Source organism: Ostrea edulis, chromosome 4 (assembly GCF_947568905.1).
Source record: "Ostrea edulis chromosome 4, xbOstEdul1.1, whole genome shotgun sequence".
Lineage (NCBI taxonomy): Eukaryota > Metazoa > Mollusca > Bivalvia > Ostreida > Ostreidae > Ostrea > Ostrea edulis.
Window position 1 is genome coordinate 65606160 of NC_079167.1, and position 25000 is coordinate 65631159.

The following is a 25000-nucleotide window of genomic DNA, read 5'->3' on the forward strand; positions in this document are numbered from 1 at the left end:
TGTTGCTGACTTTCGTCCATAAAAACATTATATTACATTTAATGATTATTTACTATTATTGACCCACTGGGGGATTTGGTCGTGTAAACCAGGAATATTGTGTTCCTTCCATGGTAAGCCTTGACAGACAACCCACCTGTCCCCACCGTGGTGAGACCTCCATCTTGTTAAAAAAAATAGCACTGTAAATAAATTCAAGTTAAATAAATTCTCGCAGTAGTTAAAAAAGTCATACACAGTTGGTTAAGCTACGTTTGATAACACTTTGATTGATAAAATTAAGCCTGAATGTCATGATATCTATGACTTATTTAATATTGAACTATTAAAAGTTCTGACTTAAAAATTCTGACTTGTTTCCCAATGCAGAAAAAATATGTTAATACTTAGTATGTCCACAAGTATAGTTATGTGAATGATTAAATCTCATATGTGCATGGTCCCAAGTATTGGCAAAATCTTGGTAACTCAATTTAAAACCATCTGTCACAGTTAGCAACATGTACTGTGTTTGTGTTAATCTGTTTTACATCCCCTTGAGAATATTTTGAGACTTTACCAACTATAGGGGAAGTGCCACAAATGTAGACCTATGCTTTCTGCTCTCTAGTTCTAGCGTTGAGGGACTTTTATCATCCACGTTGCAGGACCTCGGTTTTGAAGTGTCATCCGAAAGACTTGCAACTCCGATCATTTAGTGAAGAAGTAGTCACCTCTTTTTTCAAGTCTTATGTTTGAGTAGGTAGGAGCTGGACTTGAACCTACAACCCATGAAGCAAATTCTCTAACCACTGAACCACCACAACTGGTCTGCTGTGTTGTATTATTGTGTAAATCTGATAACTCTCAGAAACAACTCTCATTTTATTCAAAGTAGTTAATTGTGCAGTTCTAATTCTCTAAATATATTAAATGTAATCTAGGGAGTGTTTTCTACTGAATATTCTAAATGCCTGTTTCATCTATTCTGCTCGATCTAACAAAGATAATGAACATCAATTTTACAATCCCTATATTAATTTTATCTATCTATAGTAGGTAGGAGTGCACATGAAATTCTTTGGAAAGGCTGAAATAGATAATTATATGTTGTCCTAATTTTAACCTATTATATTTCCTTAAGAATGCTTTCTCCCGTACTGTGTATATTAGATGTTATTTTCAATGCATTTGGATGAGGGCGCTGCAATTTTGAGGCGATACATCCAATGGAAATGCACAGATGACATACATCTCGGCAGTCCCGTAGTTTTATGTCTCTGATTACAGTTACTGGAGCAAAATTCTTAAATTTCTCTCACTGTTATTAACCCTACACTCCTACTCCACCATGTCAAGTGTTGAATATATTTTTTAAACATAAAATTTCAATTAATGATTAGTCTATCATGTTGATTTCAGTTGTTTAGTGTGGGAGCACGTGTACTTCTCGGGCAATTCCTGTCTTTGCTGTTGGTACATTCACAAACTTGCAACAAGATCAAATTTTACGTTTTTTCTGAACATTGTCAGTGTATGTTCATATCATTGTTACAGATTTAAATATCCAATCATAGGCTTGGTTTTCCAATATTTCATGTTCAAATAATAATGGAATAAAATATGGTTCTAACATATCAAAAGCTAGGATGGCTGAAATGAGCTTTTGATTAATTCTGAAATAGCTATAATAATGTTAAAGAAATGCTATAGTGGAGGAAAAATGATATCAAATTTTATTTCTGAAGTAAAAAGGATTGCAATTACAGCCTGATAGAGGGATTTTGAAATTGAATTTGAAAAGTATAGTAGGAGAAAATAAGCAAGTGGGCATGTATAGTCTAACTATGTGTACCAAAAGCGTAATTGGCAGAAAAAAATATGAGATATGCTCATTATCTTATTTGTTGACGAGGTATTATTCCCATATTATCACATTTGGTATACTGTCATTAAATTTAGGGCTAATTTGGTATGTTTTTCATGTTTTTTTTCTTCAATTTTCGCCATGGCTCTAATGGGAGTATTCACAGAGAAAAAGTGATAAAAAGGGGCTGCCATGGTAACTACCTTTTGCTTATGTCAAAATGGTTATTACAATGGGTGACAGAAAAATTAAAATGCTGGGATGAAGCAGTCGTTTGCAGTTTTATCAATACTTATTGAAGAAGTATTAGCACTTCGAGGGCAGGTGTTCGTTTCATTGAATATGTAGCAATAAAATTGGACAAATTTCATAATAGACAGAGCAATACTAAATCATCTATTTTCCAAATTACCCGGTGATGCTGCAAATTTGGTCACTTTATAAATTTTCAGCTATTATGTTGTTGAAGATTACGATCAGGTCTTAATGGCAAATGTGAGAAACAGTTAGCCGATCCAGTGTGTAGAAATTAGACAAGGAGATTCATTCGTAGAACCTATTAACTAAGGGTTACACAAAGGTTTCTAAAAAAAATCAATAACACCTTTTTAATCAAAGTTTAATCATTTTACTGAAAGAAACAAGGGAGTCTTGATCCCTAGATTTAAGTCCATCTTCAGCAGAATCCATTTATTGAGCAGTCTGATTTTTAAATCCTTTCTTACTAGTATTTCAATAAATATCTGAAATTATTTAGATGACAATTCAAAGCACATCATATTATAATATCCATGTTAATATTTCAAACTGATTTTTTTTTCAAAGTATTACTGGACAAATTATGGTTTTCTTTGTTGTGTATCTTAATTTTCTCCAAGTTGACACATGATAATTTACGTAATTTATCCAGTCTACAGATTACATACCTGATTGTTAATCAAATTTTGTCTTAAATTTCAGTCTTTTAATAAACAACACCTCAGTTACACCTGCCCAGTGCATTGATTATATCATTTAATAATGAATCTTGCCACTAGGGACTGGAATGTCAAGTACACGCACACTGTGATTTTAGCTGTTATTTACTTTAAATGAATTTTCCTGTCCTCACAGAAAGGTAAAGATGAAATGAAAATTAAGTTAATTAAATGTTGTGCCTGGGCAGAAGTCAACTAGCGGACACCATGCGGACAGATCAAGAGACACAATCACATATGGTTGCTGGAGAAATTATGTTAAAATTAATTCATTCCCATTAGTTTACCAGGCATGAAATTTTTTTCCAGGGATTAAATTATATTTTCTGTCTATGTTTTGTTTAGACTAATGTAGTATAACTTTATAATTCATTTTAAATAATGAACTTGCAGATCAGTTTACTCACCTCACATATTTTTCAAAGTTTACCTGTGATTGCAAATCATGCTTGAGTGAGCAACTACTGATGAGCACTAATTAAACTTGAATTTTAAGCAGATATTCTTGTTACGGGTAAGCACAGTGTATTCATTTCTTTATTAGTCAAGTGTTGAAGCAGTAAAATTTAATGTAGAAAGCAGGGCTTGATTGCCTCTCAATTCATCTTTTATGTAGATTTTTTTTTCAATTTTTGCAGAGAATGCTTGAAATGATTTTAAATTGCTATTTGATATTTATATTTGCACGCAAATTGATAACTGATAACTGTTGCTGGTCATGTATGTAAATTTCATTCATTAAATTCTCATCTTTAATTCAATTGTTTGAGCATTGTATCTATAATGAAGCTGAACAGCTTTACATATTGACTTTTTCTATAGAATATTTATTTGTATTCATTAGGTCAAAATCAATCTAAATACGATCTGTGGCAACTTTTGTCTAATGAAGTCGATTTGATTTTAATTTCTGTGCACCCAATGCTAAAGTACGGAAATAATTATAGTACATTATAAAATCGTATCATTAAACCATTGTTCGTTATAAAAGCCCCATTTGATCGGGCAAACTCTATAAAAGGCCGGATTCATCAGGCATCGATTTTATATTTTTAAGTCCCGCAGATCTATAATTTTGAAGGAGATTTAAAGTTTGCTCTGATTGATAAGCACAGGCAGTGAATAAAGAAATTATTGATTTTCATGTCAAAAGCCAATTTTGAAGGCTAAAGGGTTTTTACAATGAGACGGACAAAGTTTAACTGATAATGGTTTTGTAACAAGAGAGCAGAATAGAATCATCATTAAAATGTTGATAGTTGGGTTCAAACAGCATTATATCATATGATAAAGTTGTTATTATCATTAGGAGGAAAAGGAAATCTGTTGACAGACAACTGTTTTTTAATTTGTTTATTTTAAGTTCAGGATCACAGACATAAAGGTTTGGACACTCCCGGTTCAGATCAATAGTAGTATTAAAAGTACAAGTCGCTGGTGCAGGTGTTTTGTAAAAAGAAATGTGCTTTTGGTTTTGGTATCATTAGAGGACCTTCATTTGAGTACCGTCGTTAAACTCCCAGCACTGTCTGTCTGTCAGTTTATTTTGCCACGCCCCCTGTTATACTACTCCTGTATTAATTGTATGTACATCTCACTTTCGTCAATCTATCCCACTCTTCTGACTTTTGATATTCTGCTTAAATTGATTGTCCCTACATTCATTTTAATTCTTTCAGAAGCTGTCATTCAGTATATGGTTTAAGGGTTTAGCATCACTGCAACAGCCTTAGTAGGTAAACCTTGTAGGTAGGATACAAACCGAACCGTAAGCTCCAGGACATTGCAACTTGGTACATTTGATCACCATGATGAGAGGAAGATGCTTATTACCTTTTCAAGGTCAATGGTCAAGGTCACTGTATCACTTAGTAGGAAAACCATATAGGCAGTATACAAACTGAACTGTTGGGGCTATGATCATCAAACTTTGTACACATACACTTGATGCCAAGTGGAGGATGCTTATTGTTTCTTAAGGTCAAGGTCATAGTATCACGGTGCAGACCGATTCGTTGGGGCAAGGACCATCAAACTTGGTACACATACACCTTATGCCAAGTGAAAATATTACATAGATAATACATGATTGGTCTTGTTTTTTCGATGCAAAGAAAGTATGTCACACCCTTATGATTGCTGATGCTACTTGAAGGCAAGTTCTACAAATCATGGCGTAAGAAAAACACTCTATATTAGCTTTTCACGGGCATATTATGTACTGTTGGCGGTACTCTTGTTTAAAATGATATGCAAGCATCTTGACACATTCCTTTGTCTGATGATCCAGGCTGATGTGTCACACTTATGATTGAGCAAGACAACTCAGGTGAGCAATGTGGCCCATGTACCACTAACTTTTTATGATCAGAGTAACAGTGGAAGAGGAAGATGTGCATATTGATTTCAAGGTCAAATGGTTATAGAACAAAGTCACAATCAGTGTACAAAACTTACATTGATGTCAGTCTAGTCTCATGCTTGCTACCGAGATGACACATTAGAAGAGGGACTTGTAAGTTGTTAGAACTTGTTCCCAATCCTTTTGATTTCATCAATAAAATATGTTCAAAACAAAAACACATTGGAAGAGTGAGATGCTTATTTATATTGCAGTAACACATGGGAAGAGGAATATGCCTCAATCCTGATTTTTAAGTTAAAGGAATTTAGGTCAAGGTGCTAGAAAAATGATCAGATGAAAAATTGTTGTTGACACCATAGAAAGAGCATTGACTATGGTTACTCTTTGTTAGTATTATCCAAAGATATGCAAATCAGGACAAACTAAGTGACATCACCTCACAAGAATTTATCTCTTCACCAGGAAGCCTCATGAATTATCAAAGCATACAACACGGCCGGCCGTCAGTACTGATCTGGAAAGGATCCAGAAGAAGATTGATTGATTAAATATTGTTTAACGTCCCTGTCAAGAATATTTCACTCATATGGAGACATCACCACTGCCGGTGAAGGGCTGCAAAATTTAGGCCTGTGCTCGGCGCTTATGGCCATTGAGCAGGGAGGGATTTTTATCATGCCACACCTGCTGTGACATGGGACCTCGGTTTTTGCGATCTCATCCAAAGGACCGCCCCATTTAGTTGCCTCTTACAGCAAGCAAGGGGGTACTGAGGACCTATTCTAACCCAGATCCCCAAAGGATTCCAGAAGAAGAAATTCCACCTTGGTGGTGTCCATGACAGAAATAACGGAAGCTTAAAAGAGCCATTGTGAGCAGTCCAATGCTTCCACCAAAAAAACTCGCTCTAGCTGCTTCAAACACAGGAAACCCAACAACAAAGACACAATAAACACATGTTTCCAGTGTCACTTTCTTGGATTTTGATATTTCACTTCTTTCCAACAGCCTTAACATCTACCCTTCTCAACATGAAGTCAATGACCAACAAATCAGAGGAGACACTAGAAGATTTCTCCCACAAGAACTCCAAAGATGACAGTGTCCTACAAATTCAAGTTGCAACTGATGACTTAAAGAAGCACCCTCTCTACAGACTAAAAAGCACTTGGGAACCACTTCCAGGCACATAAAGAGTTTTGGAGTTTGACATTGATGCAGTTGAGGAAGAAATTTACAAAATCTTTTCAGAGGCAGATTTGACTGGAGATAATCTCAACAAAGAAGGCATAGGAAACATTGAAAGGCCAGGATAATATTGTAATTAAAAAAGCAGACAAGGTTCTACTGTTGTTATGGACAAAGACAAGTACCTAACAGAGGCTCATCAACAGCTCTCAGATGAACGTTTTTACAGAAAGTTACAGTCTCTACCCCACCAAGTAAACTCTCTGCCAAGATCACTGAAACCCTCTGGAAAATGTACAAGGGTGTGAGATTGATTACAACATTTTTGAAATTCTATGTTCCTAGAAAGAGAATATTTGGAGGATTTTGAAAATAATGTCAAATTAGAAAGAAAAGGGCAGTGTCACATAATTGGAAATTAAGAATATCGACAAGTTATGCTGGGAATGGTTTAAAGATGTCACATCTCATAAAATAAATGTTACAGGGCCACTTTTCAAAGAACAAGCATTGAAATTTGCCTCTGATCTTAACAAGAAATTAGTTAAGGCATTGGCTAGAATATTTTTTTAAAAGGCACAAGATTACTTTTTCTATGATGTCTGTTGAATGTGGGTATGTCAATAATTGAACTGTTGGTTATTGGAAAGCTAAAGTGTCCAACCTTTGCAAAGATTTTGAACCACAAAATATTATCTCATGGACGAAACTGAGGGTTTTCTTGTGACATTCTGAGAAAAAACTTTCTTTGTTAAGGATGAAGACAGTGCTGGGAATAATAATCATCATCATCTGCATTTTGAATAACGTGCAGGATTAGGTGCATCTTCCACAACAGTGGGATCCATTTCAGGTAACTGGCTTGCTGCACGCATGGCAGACCTAACATTTGACTTCCTCTTCACTTGTTGATTTCCCATAAGTTAGTTTTGTGACAGTAGTTTTTCTGGGATCGCTCGTCTTGCCTAGCTTGTCATCCCAAACTCAAACATTGACGTAGTCTGAGGTGCAAAAGGTGCCTTGCTGTTGTCCTAAGGAAGGATCCTCCACCAAGCCACAAATAGCTACAGCACCAGATCATCGATTTGTTGATGACTGCCGTGTACTCTACCACCCAATCTATGGCAGCCCCATCCTGGGGTGGGAGGCAGTTTTGACTCGTGCCCAGGAAAACTATTTATCCATAGATTGGGACTGGATTGGTGAAACACCGGGACGTGTCCACAGTTGTGGGCCCAGCATGTTGCACCTCTGGGGCTCCAGTCTGCTCTGAGATCCCTAACCAATTAGCCTGGAGCCGCAAGGTGTCCAGTTACCATGGTGTACCACGGGGAGGTTTGGCTAGAGTCTTGCCTGTGGAGAGGCTGTATACCAGCAGGAGAGACTTACTCACTAGGCTCTCTTTTCATCCCTACGAATTAGCTGGCGTCTGATCTGAAAGTGCAAAGGATTGAAGCAGGACTACTGTCCTCTACGCTAAAACTACAGCACTATAGGCACATGGAAAGAATAATAGTTGGGGAGAAAAAAAATGGTCTTATTTGAAAATCCAGACAACCACATTACTTTTTGATAGTAAAGGCATAAACACTGCTGACGACATACAAATTTAATTCAGAAGTGGGGGTGACCGCTGAAATTACAGAAGAATGGTTTAGACATGCAGTTGGATAGCTCAATAAGTCGCTGAAAATGGACAATTCTATCCTGGTGATGCCCCATCTTAATTATCCTAACATTTTAATGTGATTGAATTAAAATTTGTTTTTCTGAATGCCCCATCAGAAACCCTGCCTATGGATATGGGAATGGTAGTCATAATGTGTTTATATATGTATATAAACATTACAATGTATAGACAGTTTTTCATAATAACCTATATGAGAAGTTAATTTTATTCTGTGAGTATATTAATAAATTTGACTTACTATATGATGGATAAAGTATTTAGTCATTCATATTGTTAGAGGGCAACTTGGAATCAAAGGCCACCTGTGATGAGTGGCCACTTTCAAAACTTCCCGAAGGTGGCCTCTTAAAACAAGTTTGACTATTCATTATATGTTGGATCGAATAATTCCTTGCTTTGTAATTGGCTGAGAGCCACCAACATCAGAAAAATAGAACATATTTACCTGCATGTGCCTTTGAGGTAAATATACAATATGTAACATTTGATTTCTCCAGCGTCGGGCAAAGATAAATTGGGAATTTTAAAACTGATACAAATACAATGCATTATTTTTTTGTCACTCAATGAAAACTTGTGTCTCTATTCACTTATGACTATCTTGCAATATAATTGTTAAGGGGGGGGGGGGGGGGGGGGGGGGGGGCTTCTATCATAGACTGGAGCAACAGTTGTTGAATTGTAGCAACATCAAACCCAATCTAAAGATGACTAAATAGGTATCATTTAGTAAATTCTATATGTTTTAATAGTTTAATTTGATGCTTTGAATTATTTAGTCATGATAAACAAAAATGTGCATCTCTAATCACTTTCAACTACTTGTATACAAAGATGGCCGGCCAGGTGTCGTTTCACAGACTCTAGTAGCCATTTTTCATGTTTCAGATTTTTCAATCCTACAATAAAAAAAATTATTCTCAGTCAAAATGATGTTTTAGGTACTTGCTTACTCAGAGAAGTACACACTGAGCCTTCAAATGTCAATGACTGTAAACTGTCGTAATTTACGATTTTAAAAAGTCTTGTGACAAATTCAATATTCAGTCAATTTTTGGATACACTGCTCGTGCATCTATCTGTCTGCTGAATGCCAGACCACACAATTATTTTTTCCTGCTTTTCATTGTTTTATATGGAGAGGGAACATAACTTAAGTAACAAACTGCACTTTGTTTTTAGAATGAGACCTGCATTATTGAACTCAAAATATTGTATTTCTAGTTCAAGTTCCAAATAATTAAGAATTCATTAATGTTTCCTTATTTGAAAATTAACAGATCCTTTAATTAGTCAAACAACTTAATGACTTGCTTGGACTTGACAATGAGACAGTGATTTTGAGAATATAATTTAGAGACATGGCAAGCACAATTATATCGCTTGGGTTCGAATTTACTATAACGCTTGAAATTCAAACCCAAACTATACAATTACCCGTGATGGCAAGGAAACATTATTTATCAGAATGTGTGCTTTGCGTAAATTGTGACTATTGTACTCTGTAGTTAGTGAAAGCGATACTTCATTCATATGTACAATAAATTTGTCTCGTAAAAATATGTACGTCTAAAGAACAAATGAATGCATTTAACCTTTAAAAAATATTTTCATCTATATATATATGCAAGATAAGTTCTTTGTTGTTGAAATCAAGTCATGAAGGACAACTCGTCAAAATGATGCCAGGATGTGTAAAGATATGCACTCCGGTTGCTATAAAATCCGAACCATAATGGTCCAACCTTTAATTTCCAGATTTGACTCGACCTTCGATCTCTCAATAAGTTTAATCAAGGTCACTTGAAATTCAAGTTATCCTTTGATTTCCAGATTTGACTCAACCTTCGATCTCTCAACAAGTTTTATCAAGGTCACTTGAACTTCAAGTTAACAAGCATTACCTGTATTATATCTATCTGTGTTCGTACAACAGCATCGCGTTCATGAGGAGATGGTCATCATAACAATTTGTGGAGATATCAAAGGCAAAGATAAATATTGTGCATACCTGTTGTGTTGTGGAGTGCAATATGATGACGGTGTATAGAATGCCATTTATCATGCAGTATCGCAGAGATGTATTATATGGCAAATCAGGATTGATTTTGGGGTCATAAGCCTGCTCATTTTGGGGTCAAAAGTCAAAGGATGAAATCAAAGTTAGTAGACAATTGTATAGCATTTAGCTATTTGGACTTCCTAAACAGAATAGAAGCCTACAATTTTTTAAGGTTAAAGGTCATAATTCGAGTTTATGTTTGTGTGTTTAAAATTGCTCAATAGAAGTGGGATGGATGTCGTAATGATTTTGCAATTAAAAGTTTGGTTTGATTTGGGGTGGGTTTTTTTCATCTTTATTGAAAAGAAGAAAATATGTGATCATGAAGCCAGAGTAATGAATTTGATAGTAGTGTCTAAAAGAATTATTCATTAGGACGAGTGTGGGATTGGAAAATTTCAACAAATAAATAAGATTCATGTGTCTAGGATGAACCTTTGTTCTGGAGCTCTGAGTCCTTCAGATTGAGACCTCAAAAACTGAAGTCCTGTGTCACAGCAGGTGTGGCATGATAAAGATCCCTCCCTGTTCAAAGGCTGTAAGCGCTGAGTAATGGTCTAAATTTTGCAGCTCTTCACTGGCATTGGTGACCTCATATGAGTGAAAAATCCTCAAGAGGGACGTTAAACTATACATACAACCAACCAAGTTTTTAACAGATTATTGTATTAATTCTGGAGCTCTAAAAAGGTTTTTCAGAATTCTTGTTTTTAACTGTATAAATGCAAAAACTAATCCAAGACTTTTCTCCTGAAAAGCTACATGTATATTAAATCAAAATTTAAAGAAAACGTAATGCTAAGTATTTTGCTTAACCATGGCACATATATTATGTCATAGCAGTGTGCAGAAAGAAAAAACCTTATGTAATGTCAGTTTCACACTGGTGATTGTGCGAGAAAAATATTTCATCTTAATCTTTGTAGTGCTTGCCTCAAAGTCCGATTGTGTGCTGTCTTGCCCATATTTGAATCTATCAACAAACTGCACTTTACATTGTCTTTTTTCAGATTTTTGTATGTCAGTGTCTCACCTCTCCAGACATTGAGGTGAAAACGTTTCCTTCAGTCAGTCTTTTTTGATAAACTTCATTGAAACCAAATTAAATTCTTGATAGACTATACGTTCCAGATGTTGGTATTATCTAGTATTCCTCCTTGGAACCTTCATACTTGGATTATGTTTGAATAATTAATCAGTCAGAGGAACCTATTGAAAATTCTTTGTTTCATCATGAGAGAAGTTAAATATAAAAGAAATAAAATCATGTTTTGTTAGTTGATTGCTTAGTCTTCGGATGAAGAATTTCCTGTCTGTAGAAATTAAATCAGGCTTTACGAGTTTTGTCTGTAACAAGAGGTGTGGGAATAGGCGCGCAATGAAAAAAATAACAATTTTATTGCAGTTTTGAGATAAATTGATAGATTGACTTCAACAGATTCTGTAATGTTCAAATTTGTCAATTTTGGGGAAATGATTGAAATAATATTTGAATTTGTATTGGGCCATATCAGTTTTCTATTTGTCAAACTTGACATATGGAGTCCACATTTAAAAGCTATTTGCATTATTCCCTTCAGACAAGAGGAGAATGCAGGCAAATACTGGTTTCTAAGAATGTCAATGAGGTGATGTTGTAATCACACAATCATTCACCTTGTGTAAGAGGTGTTACTGTGAATAAGCTGGGGCTAATACAGGGCAAGAAAATTCGGTTTTGTCATTTGGGCATTAATTAAAAATTTTCATTATTGGAAAAAATCCCAGATATCTAAGATTATTATGTTATTTAATTGGGTAAGAAGCTTGCCTTTTATCAATATTAATTTGATGATTTAAGACTTTTTCTTCAGGCATTTTTTTTTTATATGTGATTTAAGAAGATTTGTCAAAGTCGCAGGATGTACAGGGAGTTATTTCCATGTCCAATAATCAATGCATTGTCCCCACAAAGAGACACAAAGGGCTGCATTGAAAAACGTGAGATAATGTGCCTTCATTCAATGGAAAATATGTATTTGTAATGACCAAAACTAATCTGTAGACTAGCTGTTATAATGGGCAACACCCACCCCAAAAATTGTAGCCTTAGAAATCAGACATTATCATTTCCACAAATGTCATTCTTTTGTAACTATTACATGTAAAGGTTGCTATAGAGAAAAATTTAATGAAAGTATATATTTACATGGCATGTGATTAGATTGATCTGGTACAGAATGTGAAGTAATGGTTGAAATTTTTTTCCATAAATAGAATTTTTCAATTATAGGAAACCCAGATCCTTATAATGAATGTAATTTTAGCAGTTAGTTGAGTTTTCTGCATGAAATATTTTTCATTTAATTTCATTACAGTTTACTCAACTTGTAAAATGAGTGACCGCAGACTGACCTATCGGGGCTATTTTAGGTTCTTCATCAGAAATCAAATCTTCTCATTATAATCTAATCAACTTTCGGAGAAAATTCATTTAAAATTGGCTAGAAGTGAATTTATCGTGAATTTTGTAAGGAAATGTTGTAACTGTTGTTTTGGACAAAATTGCATTCATGGCAGTATCATTAGATTAAAAAATATTTGGTACACTTAGGTGATTCCCAGTTAGTGTAATTTCATTTGTGTTAATTTTGATGTAGATCATATTTTAACACCTGACTCTACAAAATTGAATTTTGCTTGTTAATTTTAACAACTTCTTGCATGGATTTGATGAAGGGAAATAATCATATTGGATTAAACTGTATAATTGTGTATGTATCTGTCACAGTTGAGGGATTTAATCTAAAGGTTTTCAACACAGAGGAAACATTCAATTAATTTCAAAACAATATTGTTGTCCGTGTGTGTGATTTATCAGGTTTTTTGTAAGCAACAGTTGTAGATGTTTTCTATTAACTAGGGAACTATATACATGTAAATGATAATTTGTCGTTTTTGGTTTCAAACAAAGAATTGGATTTCTCACATTGGGGCACAAAGCATGATATAACTTGTTAGCTCACCATGCAGAGTCATCGGTTCAAGTGAATTTTTGTATTAACTTTTCATATTTCTGACTTCTTAATTCTCACAAACCACTGGGCCAATTTAAAAAAAAAAACTTCCTACCAAACATCCTTAAGGAACATTAAATAGGTAGGGTCATTTGAAAATCTTCTGAAGAACCACAGGGTCAGAAACTGGCAAGATTAAAATGATAACTTATATATAAATAAGTGTATTGAATATTCTGTTTATATCTTGGTTCCTAGGACAAGGGTTGGGCCACAGTAGGTTTTACACTGCATGGAATATGTAACAATTTTTCTAAATCAATATATTTTATGATATATAGAATTTGTATCCTTCTCTCTATATTTTTAGCAATTATATCAGTCCTCTGAAGTACATGGAACATTTATTACACAAGGTTAATATTGGGAGGTTACCATGGCAACTGTAGTGCCACAGCTACCCTAAAGACCATGGCTGATAATTTTATGTGTTACTAGTACTGCCAATCACAGAATATGTCAATTAAAATAAAAGAATTTCATTGGGCTTTTGATTTTATATATATATATATATTTTTTTTTTTTTTTTAAAAACATACATAGTCTTTTCTGAGAGAGAGAGAGAGAGAGAGAGAGAGAGAGAGAGAGAGGGGGGGGGGATGCATACAGTCATTATCTAATGTATTAAAGGTACATTTTACATATATATCGAAATTTATTTTTTTTAAAGAAAAAAACAAACATTCAATGAAATTTCAGCAGGTGTCGAACAAATCTTTTTCACGAGCTTTTGATTTTTAATGACCCTTGCAATCCTTATTTTAACGGAGATCGATTTTAGTTTTCCATGAAATGTACAATATATATTCTGACTTGACTACTGAGTTTGAACATTGTATGTACAGTGTACATATTCTGTTTGTTTATTATATGTACAGTGTATATTCTGTTTGAATATTCCATGTACAGTGTATATTCATTTGTATGTTGTATGTGCTGTGTATATTCTGTTTGTATATTTTATGTACTGGTTTGACTGCTGAGTATGAATACTGTATGGTTCATGTATATTATTTCAGGTCAGCAGACCGAGGAGAGGCCATATAAAACAGAAGAGAATATTGCCGACTCCACATCTCCAACGTCATCAGGGATTCAGGGTCTGGGAGGCAGGTCAGTGGTCATTCAGGGGATTCAGGGTCTGGCAGGCAGGTCAGTGGGGATTCAGGGTCTGGCAGGCAGGTCAGTGGTCATTCAGGGGATAGTTATAGTGCTATACCTTGTATGGGGTAGTGTGAAATATTTATTTCTGCAAGGAGTTGGTTAAATGTAAAATTTGTATAAAGTAAATACCTGTCCTGAGCAAAACATATCAATGCTTGAAAGCTATTTCATTGTTCATCGTAAAGAAATTCAGTTAGAAAAATAGTGCTTACATACAAATGTAAATAGTTTATGGTCTTGATTTTTCCAGAGAGGTAGAAAGTGGACAGGTGGAGGCGACAGGCAGACAAGCAGAAGAGGAGGAGACGCCAAATGATATCAAGTCAGAGGATGGAAACAGTCCTGTTCAGCAGGTACGGCAAGCTTTCAGGTCAAAGAATAACACGACAGCCTTCAGAACACAGTGTGGTTTGTATTAAAGATGAGAAATTTAGGATAGGCAGTGTCTCCATTTTCAATCATACCTCTGTGATCTACTGTGATTGGCGAGTAGAAGTACAATATATATATATACAACACGCAACTGGTATCCTATTTTACAGAAAGGACTTTAAGACATTTTATTCTCACACACCAGAGTCAATATATGTTCACTCTCCACTGAGCCTCTGAATCGTCTTTATTGATATATATAACACACACACACGCAAATGCGCAAATTACAGTCATTACTCACCATATGAAGATGTGCACCTGATATTTTCATATTGAATGGACATTTTAAGACTTAATCATTTTTTAAACTTAAAAGGGTATATCTCAAAAATTCATTAATAGATTTGATTTAACATTGTAAATACATTGTCCTTAGACTAAAGTTATGCATTTATTATTTTACTTGAGAATATTTAAAGTAATAGAAAGTTATGCTAATTTCTATTATGTGAAAAAGTGTCACAAATCAAAAGGTTTGAATGAGACCTTTTACATACATTTTTTATTAGCTCAAGTGAGCTTTTCTGATCGCCTGTTGTCCGTTGTCTGTCCATCTGTAAACTTTTTACATTTTCGACTTCTCCAGAACCACTAGGCCAATTTCAACCAAACTTGGTCAAAAGCATCCTTGGGTGAAGGGCTTTCAAGTTTGTTCAAATGAAGGGCCATGTCCCTTTCAAAGGGGTGATAATCACAAAAAATGCAAAAATAGGGTGGGGTCATTTAAAAATCTTCTTATCAAGAACCACTGGGCCAGAAAAACTGAAATTTACATGATGACAGCTTCCTGACATAGTGCAGATTCAAGTTTGTTCAAATCATGCCCTGCCCCCCCCCCCCCCCCCCCCCAGGGGGGGGGGGGATGAGGCCACCATAGAGGATCAAAGTTTTACATACTAATATGTAGGAAAAATCTTTAAAAATCTTCTTCTCAAGAACCACTGAGCCAGAAAAGCTGAGATTTACATGAAAGTTTCCTGACATAATGCAGGTTGAAGTTTGTTCAAATTATGGCGGTGACTTAACAACGATGCTGATTGGATGAAAAATTTGTTTGATTTCTTAGTCAAAAAATTTTTGTCCAGAGTTCATCTGAACTAAACATGCGGGACTACTTTTCTCTTGAATGCGTCTTCCCCGTTCTAATTTTAGCACTATTTATAGAACAGAAATTTCCACACATGCATTGTAAACAAAATGTATTGGTTTGATGCTACCAAAAATAAACACAACCAAAGATGTGAATAAAATACAAATTAATTTAAAGAAACAACACACATAGGCCTAGTGATGACGTGACAGAATATGGTCAACTTGATGACGTAGGACACTGATTTGTAGAAGTAGGGCTTAGACAGATTACACAAGTTCCCGGTATGTATTGTCTGCTTTACGAGTTCGATAGCATAACAGAGCAAGCAGCGACTTTTGATTAATGAAATTGAACTGCGTTATATGGGGCTCAGGCGACGAGGACAATTTAGATGAAGAAGTATTGAGGATTTTACTTGATATTGAAATGGAGCCGAATCACATTCCACCGTTCCTACGATACAACCAGTGTTCAACGTCCAGAGCTGCCAACCCTCAATTTTGGCGTAAGACTTGCGATTTTAGGGCCGAAAATACGCCTTACGATTTCACTGTACATCTTCTGATTTTTGCTTATTTGACATTTCGAAAGGTTTAGAGCTGTCCGTCATTGGTTTTTACTTTTATGATAAACAAGCCATAGTCGTTACTACGTTTATTTGCATAGTCTATATCTATAGAGAGTCTTGATCATTTTAATGCTTTGAAATAAACAATATGGCAGCTGCTACTAAACTAATCTCAGTTGAGATTCGGCTCGGCTGAATATTTGGACTGATACCTTCACCGAATCTCGGAGCAGTCCTTCATAATTCATGTCTGGAAATTTACTTTCAGCTTCAGCCAGTTCTAACAAGTAATGTGCACTTAGGTGACACTGCTTTTTGCTTCAGATAAATGATTTGACTGTTAAACTAACTCTCTATCACTATTAATGCTGTATTACTTACCATTTAGGTATAAAAATCCCAAAATGAAAACAGGCACTACATTTTCCTTTCAAATGAAGATTTCCATGGCACAATATTTTATCTCCTGGATTGAAGAGTTCCTATAGTCTGCTTTATCTAGTTACAGATACATCGTATCTCTACATACCTACTTGCATTTTGCTAATTCAAAAAACAAACTATAGGAACTCTTCAATTTTGGGAGATAAAATATTGCGCCATAGATGTCTTCATTTGAACGGAAAAATTAGTGATGGTTTATTTTATGGAATTTGCATATTTAGACAGTAAAATACATGTAAGAACTCTGGATTAATAGATGGCATGCGAATTCATGTTCACGCGATTATATGTATGCAAGTCATTTTGCCATATTGCATACATGCCAACTTTTAAAAATCCCTATGGGGGATTTTGCGCGCGACGACCTTTTTTCAAAGCTCAAAATTTACGACATTTTACCATGAAAATAAATATTTGTCTTTTCAAAGAAAATATCAATCTAATCATTGTACATTTATCCTATATTAACACAACATCAAGTGTGTTTGATCATTAACTTTAACAAAACTATTTTAAAAAAAAAACACTTTAAAAGATATATTATACACAAATATTTTATTAAAACCATCTACTCAGCAAAAAATCATACATATTATCAAATAATACTTAAAGTTGCATCCTTTTACACCATATAAACATTGGCTGGTCTATATATCAAAATTTAAATTAAAGCACATGCATTTAGGTACGACTACAAAGGCAATCTTGCTTGTCTGTAAACATGGGCTTGCAGAGTTTGGTGGAACAATCTGCATTGCAACCAAAAAAGGAGTGATCTGCCCTGCTATGAAGTTTGTGAATAAAACCTTTGCACCCATGACATCTGAAATAATTACCAGGAAAAAACACATAAAAATATACGTTTTGCTTGTAAATTAAGGCTACTTGCTAATATAAAAATTCAGTACAGGCTTGTGCGAATTACGCATCACAAAGTCTATTGAATACTACACTATATAGACTATATAATACATCGCTATAGACAGATAGATTCGGATAGCCTATATTATTATAGTTGGAAAAAATATATTTGACGTACCTTATTGCATATTTTGGATGCTGTCAGCGAGAGGCAAAAATCGGGAATGTCCGATTGTTTGGTGGTGACACTATCATCGTTGTCATTCACGTTTGTGTAAAGGATATGTCAATTATAAATCCGTCTTCCTGATTAATTACTATCAAAACATGCTTTGCACTGTCCAATAAGCACCCTGACAGGCAGACTAGGTAAATTACACCACCCCGATACCATACGACACAGGTAAACAGCAATGGCTGACTATTGTCCCGATTTCTGATTGGCCAGTTCAGAAATGACGTGAGATTTCAAATTCCGGTTGGAAATGGGGGGTTGTTGGGCATAATACCGTTATCTGCACTGCATATCTCTAATATACAGTTTATTCCGTAATTTAGGTTCATGCATAAAAATTGTCTGCATAGTTACATGTAACAATGAGCATGAATTCATGAAATTCATGACCCCTTGGTCAGGGGTTAAGATCCTAGGAATGGGTTAAATGGATCATTTAGTGAATTTTCATCAGATGTAAATGATTTTAAATCTTCTCAACTCCTAAATATCTACTAGGTTTGTTTATTGTACTATCCAAAATTTTTACTCATTGAGTCGTCACCAGCTTTAGACAAAGTGCCTCAAATTTTAACCTATGCATGGCACTCAAGGCTTTGTCAGTGGTGGTTCTTCATTATTCTGACAAAGTGACATGGGACCTCTGTTTTTAAGGCTGTGTCAGTGATGGTTCTTCATTATTCTGACAAAGTGACATGGGACCTCTGTTTTTAAGGCTGTGTCAGTGATGGTTCTTCATTATTCTGACACAGTGACATGGGAACTCTGTTTTTAAGGCTGTGTCAGTGATGGTTCTTCATTATTCTGACACAGTGACATGGGAACTCTGTTTTTAAGGCTGTGTCAGTGATGGTTCTCATTATTCTGACACAGTGACATGAACTCTGTTTTTAAGGCTGTGTCAGTGATGGTTCTCATTATTCTGACACAGTGACATATGAACTCTGTTTTTAAGGCTGTGTCAGTGATGGTTCTTCATTAAGTGTGGCATTTGATACCATCGATCATACCCTCTTGCTGGAGAGACTACCTGAGGAAGCTGGATTGACGGACACAGCACTCCGTTGGGTACAGTCTTACTTGAGTGGCCACATCCAAGCAGTGAAGATCAACACCAGTGTGTCCTCAGAGGTACCACTGTCCACCGGAGTGCCCAAGGGTCTGTTCTCGGCCCCCTTCTCTTCCTGGTGTACCTTCTCCCACACAGGAGAGTTATCAACCAATATGCCATAAACCATCATGGGTTCGCATATGACACTCAACTTTACAGCCCTTTGAGTGTAAAAAACACTGCCATGCAGACCTATCAAGTCAACCTTATGGAGGAATGCATAGCAAGTGTCCGAACCTGGATGACTGTGAATAAACTTAAACTAAATGATGGGAAAACTGAGATAATGGTGGTTGCTAGTGCCCACAACCAGTGCCTTGTGAAGGATATCTGTCTGAAGATTGGTGAAGCAATATTGACACCTAAATCTACTGTTAAAAACCTTGGTGCTGCCCTGAACACCACCTTATCAATGGAAATACAAGTCAGCAGTGTGGTAAGGAAGATGTACTTCAACATCAGGAGAATATCCAAGGTGAAACACCATCTCACCCAGGAAACGTGTGCAAAGGTCATCAATGTAACAGTCATATCCTACCTTGACTATCACATTGCCCTCCTGCTTGGCATGACCAATCACCCCATGCACCGACTACAAGTGGCTCAGAACAATGCTGCACGTTGTCTTACAAGAACATGCTACAGACAACATATTTCGCCGGTACTTCAACAACTACACTGGCTGCCTGTAAAGCAACGCGTTGTGTTAAAATTGCTGACAACCATACATAAGTCACTACACTCTTTCTTAGCACCAACATACATGAGAGAGCTATGTCCTGTTTACCAGCCACATAGGACCTTGAGATCATCATCCGACCAATGGAAACTGGTATTGAAGAAATCATCAAACAAATATGGTGCAAGAGCCATAAAAACACTAGGTGCACAATTGTGGAATAAACTGCCACTGGAACTTCAAGAGCTTGAAGCACATGGAGCATTCCGCAAGAACCTAAAAACACTCTTGTTCAAGCGTGAATATGGCCTGTGAATGTAAAATTCAGTGTAACATCAAGGATTCCATGTGCAAGCTCTTGCAAACTGAATTTTGATCCAGCATACGAATACCTGTATGCCAATTGTATTTTGTCAAGTCAAAGTCGACCACTTTGTCATTTTACTACCATGTTTTATTTAAATTCTTTCTATTGTTTTGTCATTTCCTTTATAGCTCTTGCAGGTCTTTTATTAGTATATTATCAATGATTATTAGTACAAACATTGTACAGCGCATAGAAATTATTTGTAATTTTGCGCTTTATAAATGAATAAAATAATAATTATTATTCTGACACAGTGACATGGGACCTCTGATTTTAAGGCCCCCTTCAAAGAAAAGGACATATTGCTTTGCATCTGTCGGTCGGTTGGTAGACCACATGTTGTCCACTCAATATCTTGAGAACCATTCACTTGATCTTAATGATATTTCATATGTGGGTTGGTTATGAGTAGAAGAGAACCCCTATTGTTTTTCAGGCCAAAAAGTCTAGGGTCAATCTACTCTGGACATAGGAATATACTGTCCGCTCAATATCTTGAGAACCCTTTGCTTGACAGACATCAAACTTGGTACACTGGTACATCCTAAGGAGTAGATGACCCCAATTGATTTTGAGGTCCAAAGGTCAAGGGTCAAACTGGACATAGGAATATACCAAACACTCAATGTCTAGAGAACCCTTTGCTTGACAGACATCAAACTTGGTACACTGGTATATATGACCCTACAGATTTTCAAGATTAAGTGCCAAGGTAATTTATCCAAGACCTGTCAAAAGAATTTTTTGTCTAGATCATAATTTCTTGTAGTGTAGCAGTGTTCAAAATTAACCATAGACTGAGTCTATGTCAAATGACTCTGGTCTATGCCAATTGTAATTGAGATAGACCGAATTGTCTATGCCAATTTCCTAAGTTTACAGCAATGAGTTCTCCCAAAGTACCCTGGTCAGTCGTCGTCTGATAAACGTTATGAGGAATGGAGGATATTATTATGGAAATGGAAAGTACATTAGAAGTAAATAACAATGTTTTAAACTTGTGTTAATTTTTTTCAATGTTGTGGTCTATGCCAATACAATAAGGTCTATGTCGTCTTGTTTTGGCATAAACCCATAGTCTGTACTGAGTTTTAAACCAATTTCGATCACTGGTGTAGATTAGAAATATTGGAAGAATTTAATGATTTTTTTTTATTATTGTAAAAATCATCCAGATTTCAAATGTTTAAAAGACGCATTTTTGCACTGACAAGCAGCACTGTCAACATGCACAACTTGTATTTAAAGTTCTTGATTGTGTAATACTCAGGTGATTATAATGGCCCATGGGCCTCTTGGTGTTTTTTTTTTTCATCCTATGATTTATGAACTCTTAATTGGAAACTAGGAATATGTTATATGTCGACTGATTTTGTAAGTTTGTAAACAAAAATGGCAGCTCCCTTGAGCATTTTGTGGCTTATATAACGACAAATTCAAATTCATTATGGATCAACTTTATGATCTGAAATCCCCAAACTTTTTCAGCTTGTTTGGCCATTTCTCTAAAATAGTTAAGTCAAAGCACTGATTGAATCTTGTATAAGAAAGGTGGTATTATCCTAAGAAGTTATCATATTTTTTTAATTTCTTATGTAATAGAAAAATTTAGGTCAAATGATTAGCATCTTTGAGGATTTACCAAAATTAAAATCTTGGGAGATGAAGATGAGACAAGATGTACTCTCCCTGTGATAGAAATGCTATTGGCAAACTGTATTAAAAAAATTTAAGGGCTTTTTGTGTATTTTAAATTTGATTTGTGATTCTCAGTCCGAATAAAAAATGTGAAGGGAAAAAACTTAAATCAATTTGTAAGTGTCACATGGGGATAGAGTTGTTGAAGAAGATGCATTATGTCTGGTTACGCTGTGAAATATATTTTAAAGGAAATTGTCGACCTTTATCATCAAGTGCAGCACAGGAAAAAGTTCAATTTTCTCTATGTGTAATAAAATTTGTTTTACGATTAGTTTTCAGTTGCAGTAATTATCTTTCTTTTCTTTCAACAATTATTCCTTGAAAAAAGGTCAAAGAAAAGTAAATTGTTTTCATTTTACAAACGCTGAACGAAATTACAATACAGAGTGCATTTCTGTAAGTTTTACAGTTCATTCTTAGAAATTTTTCAGCCATTTCTTTATTCCATCTACTTAATTGATAAGAAATAATGATAAAGAAATGTTTTCTATAATGATATTTTTTATCAAATTCTAAAAGTTTGAAAAGACATTTGCCTCAGAGGGCAACTTCGATTTGTACCCGAGTAACTAACTTGGGCTACCAGAGTTGCAATCAAACGGAGAGAGTTTCAACACTTGTATGACGTAGTGTGACATTGCACTCTACCCAACTAACCCTGCCTTCTACGAGGGTTAGTGTGGTAGCAATATGTCAGTCTTGTAATATTACTGTGTCACTTTTCAAACGATGGATGTGAATGGCTGGAATATTATACAAGGGAATAAGAAAGAACATTAGAATGTTTACCCTACTAACTCGGGTACGAACGGAAGTTGCCCAGAGTGTACTTATGTAGTTTTTCAAAGTCCCTCCTGTATTTCAAGTCCATCCATTCTGGAAATTAAGAAAGTAAACAAAATGGAAACAGAAATTGCAAAAAACAAAAGAAAGTATTTCCCCGTAGTAAAACCGGGTACAGATCAAGCAGTGGACTTGTAAGAGGAATCTTGTGTCTTGTACAGAAGGTGAAAAGGACGATGTACAATAACAGTAGGTCTTGGACCCACTAAAAACTCAAAATTTGAAAGCTTTAAAGGAAAATTTTCATTTCATAGAAGAGATCATGTGCAATACGATTCAATTTGTGGCTGATACTGACAGTTATTTGGGGTACGTAGCATCTAGTGATGCAATTTCTCAGTTTAAATTGAATTCAGTTAAGGTGCTCATTTTTATGAGCATTTTTCTCTAAAAAAAACTGCAGCTTTGCGCGGCCAAACAAAATTTTTTCTGTTGCGTACGTGCACTGGTAGGACGAAGCTATGATGCGAATATAAAGTTTATCCAAGTCTGTACTTAATGTTTTCTAGAAGAAAAACTGCATGATATGTTGCCAATTTATGTCAAATTACCAAAAATAGTGGCAAAACTTCATGTCTGTGATGTCATAATTCCAGTTCAACGTCATTTTAATGAAATTGACAACTAAGTTCCCTCATGAAAATATTTTGCTGAAAATTTGCTGAAAGATATCTGAAACAAATCTGAAACGTTGCTTACTGAAATTTTTCTTGCTGAATCAATGCTGAACATGTTTTAGCATATATGCTGAAACACCTTGAGCATTGCTGAAACATTTCTTAATTACTGAAACATTGCTTACTGAAATGTTTCTTGCTGAATCAATGCTGAAAATGTTTCAGTACATATGCTGAAACACCTTGAGCATTGCTGAAACACTTCTTAATTACTGAAACATTCAGACAAGTTGCTGAGACAGTCTGAAACATCAATTAAAATTGCTGAGTTCCATCTGAAACATTCAAATTGCTGAAACTGTCTGAAACTCTGCAATATTGCGACAACTTATCATGCTGAGAAAAGACAAATTCCTTGGAGATAAATTATTTAAACTATAATCATAATATATGACATGACAATGAAATCAACCCATAATGGACATTATATAATACAAAACAAATTAACTATGCCCATGTTTGTGTCTGTGTATACACTTTAACACTTCATCAAAAATATTAGTCTCGATCATCATGGTCATCACAGGCATCTATACTGTAGCAATTCTGTTGTAACAGTTTTTGGTACTTTTTGGAGTTGATCATTATTTAAGTCCATTTACTAAACAAGATATAGTTCCAATCATGGTCATCACAGGCAGATCTATTAGATTAATCTGCAACTATAATTCTGTTGCAACAGATTTTGGCACTCTACAGTGGGTTAATTCACAAATTTTCTGTTGTTGAACATGTTGAATGGAAGTTTCCTTAAAAAATAAAACTCAGCACAAGCCACTCCCTCCAGAATGTACAGTTCCGACTCCTTCCTCTTCCCAATTTATAAAGAGTCAGCCTGCTTATTATCTACTAAGAAGTTCTCCTAAGAATGACTTACTGAAAAAATATAATAACAATATATGAATATATTAATTAGAGGCTCCATAACAATACAATCACACAGTCCTACATTTCAAGCAAATTCTTGAGTATCTATTGCTGTATTACTCATGCTGTATATTTGATTTATAATCGTAATTCAGGTCTAATGACGTAATATTTCAATGTATGAATTCAAGAGAATTTTGTGTCATAGATATACTTAAACTGCTTTACCATAGTATGTTTTTGCAATTGGAATCAAATACAAAACTGCATTAAGCATTTTTTGAATTTTTCAACCTACGAGACGTTGTGAAAGTATGGAAGAATGGCACTAGCAAGAGATTGCGAAATTGTGTTGAGAAAATTCGGGTCGTCGTAACTTTGTCGTTTTACAATTACAACGTGTGTAATCCTACTTGTTATAACTGTGGGCAGTGAAATTCAATTGTGCATTTAGCTTGAAATCTTTACACACTGTTACATAAGAAAACATGGGTGTCCTAGGTCTAACAAAAATCGTAAGTTTAAAAAAATAAATCCAAAAAAATCGGCGACTTTCATTAGACAGTCACCTCTACTTCAAAATTGAAACCAAGTGCCATTTATTTATATGACTGTCATTTTCAATCATAATTTAAGCCTATATTATTTTGGTTTTGAAACTTACATGTTAAGTAAGGCAGAATCTTCTCACTGCACTGCCCCTCCGGCCTCCATCTTCTGTGTTTTCTTCTGATGTTGACGGAAGTTGTCAATCAATTACAAAGTATTAAA

The 25000-nt window shown here is 35.2% G+C and overlaps 1 protein-coding gene and 1 long non-coding RNA gene across 20 annotated transcripts in view; one reads left to right on the forward strand and one right to left on the reverse strand.

The window, feature by feature from the left end:
• LOC125668277 (caspase activity and apoptosis inhibitor 1-like) overlaps positions 1–25000 on the forward strand; it is a 122078-nt gene that overhangs the window by 91877 nt on the left and 5201 nt on the right. For 14 of the 19 annotated variants that reach the window (XM_056163478.1, XM_048902190.2, XM_056163473.1 and 11 more), the window contains 2 exons: positions 14204–14366; positions 14599–14701. In XM_056163478.1, the coding sequence (XP_056019453.1) occupies positions 14204–14366; positions 14599–14701 (266 nt within the window). The remainder of the gene's footprint in view (positions 1–14203; positions 14367–14598; positions 14702–25000) is intronic. The other 5 variants (XM_048902201.2, XM_056163481.1, XM_056163479.1 and 2 more) reach the window with 1 other exon arrangement.
• LOC130054270 (uncharacterized) lies at positions 23718–24979 on the reverse strand. The gene is made up of 2 exons (XR_008802565.1): positions 24894–24979; positions 23718–24238 (listed from the first exon to the last, which is right to left on the reverse strand). It is a non-coding gene; the product is annotated as an uncharacterized LOC130054270 (long non-coding RNA).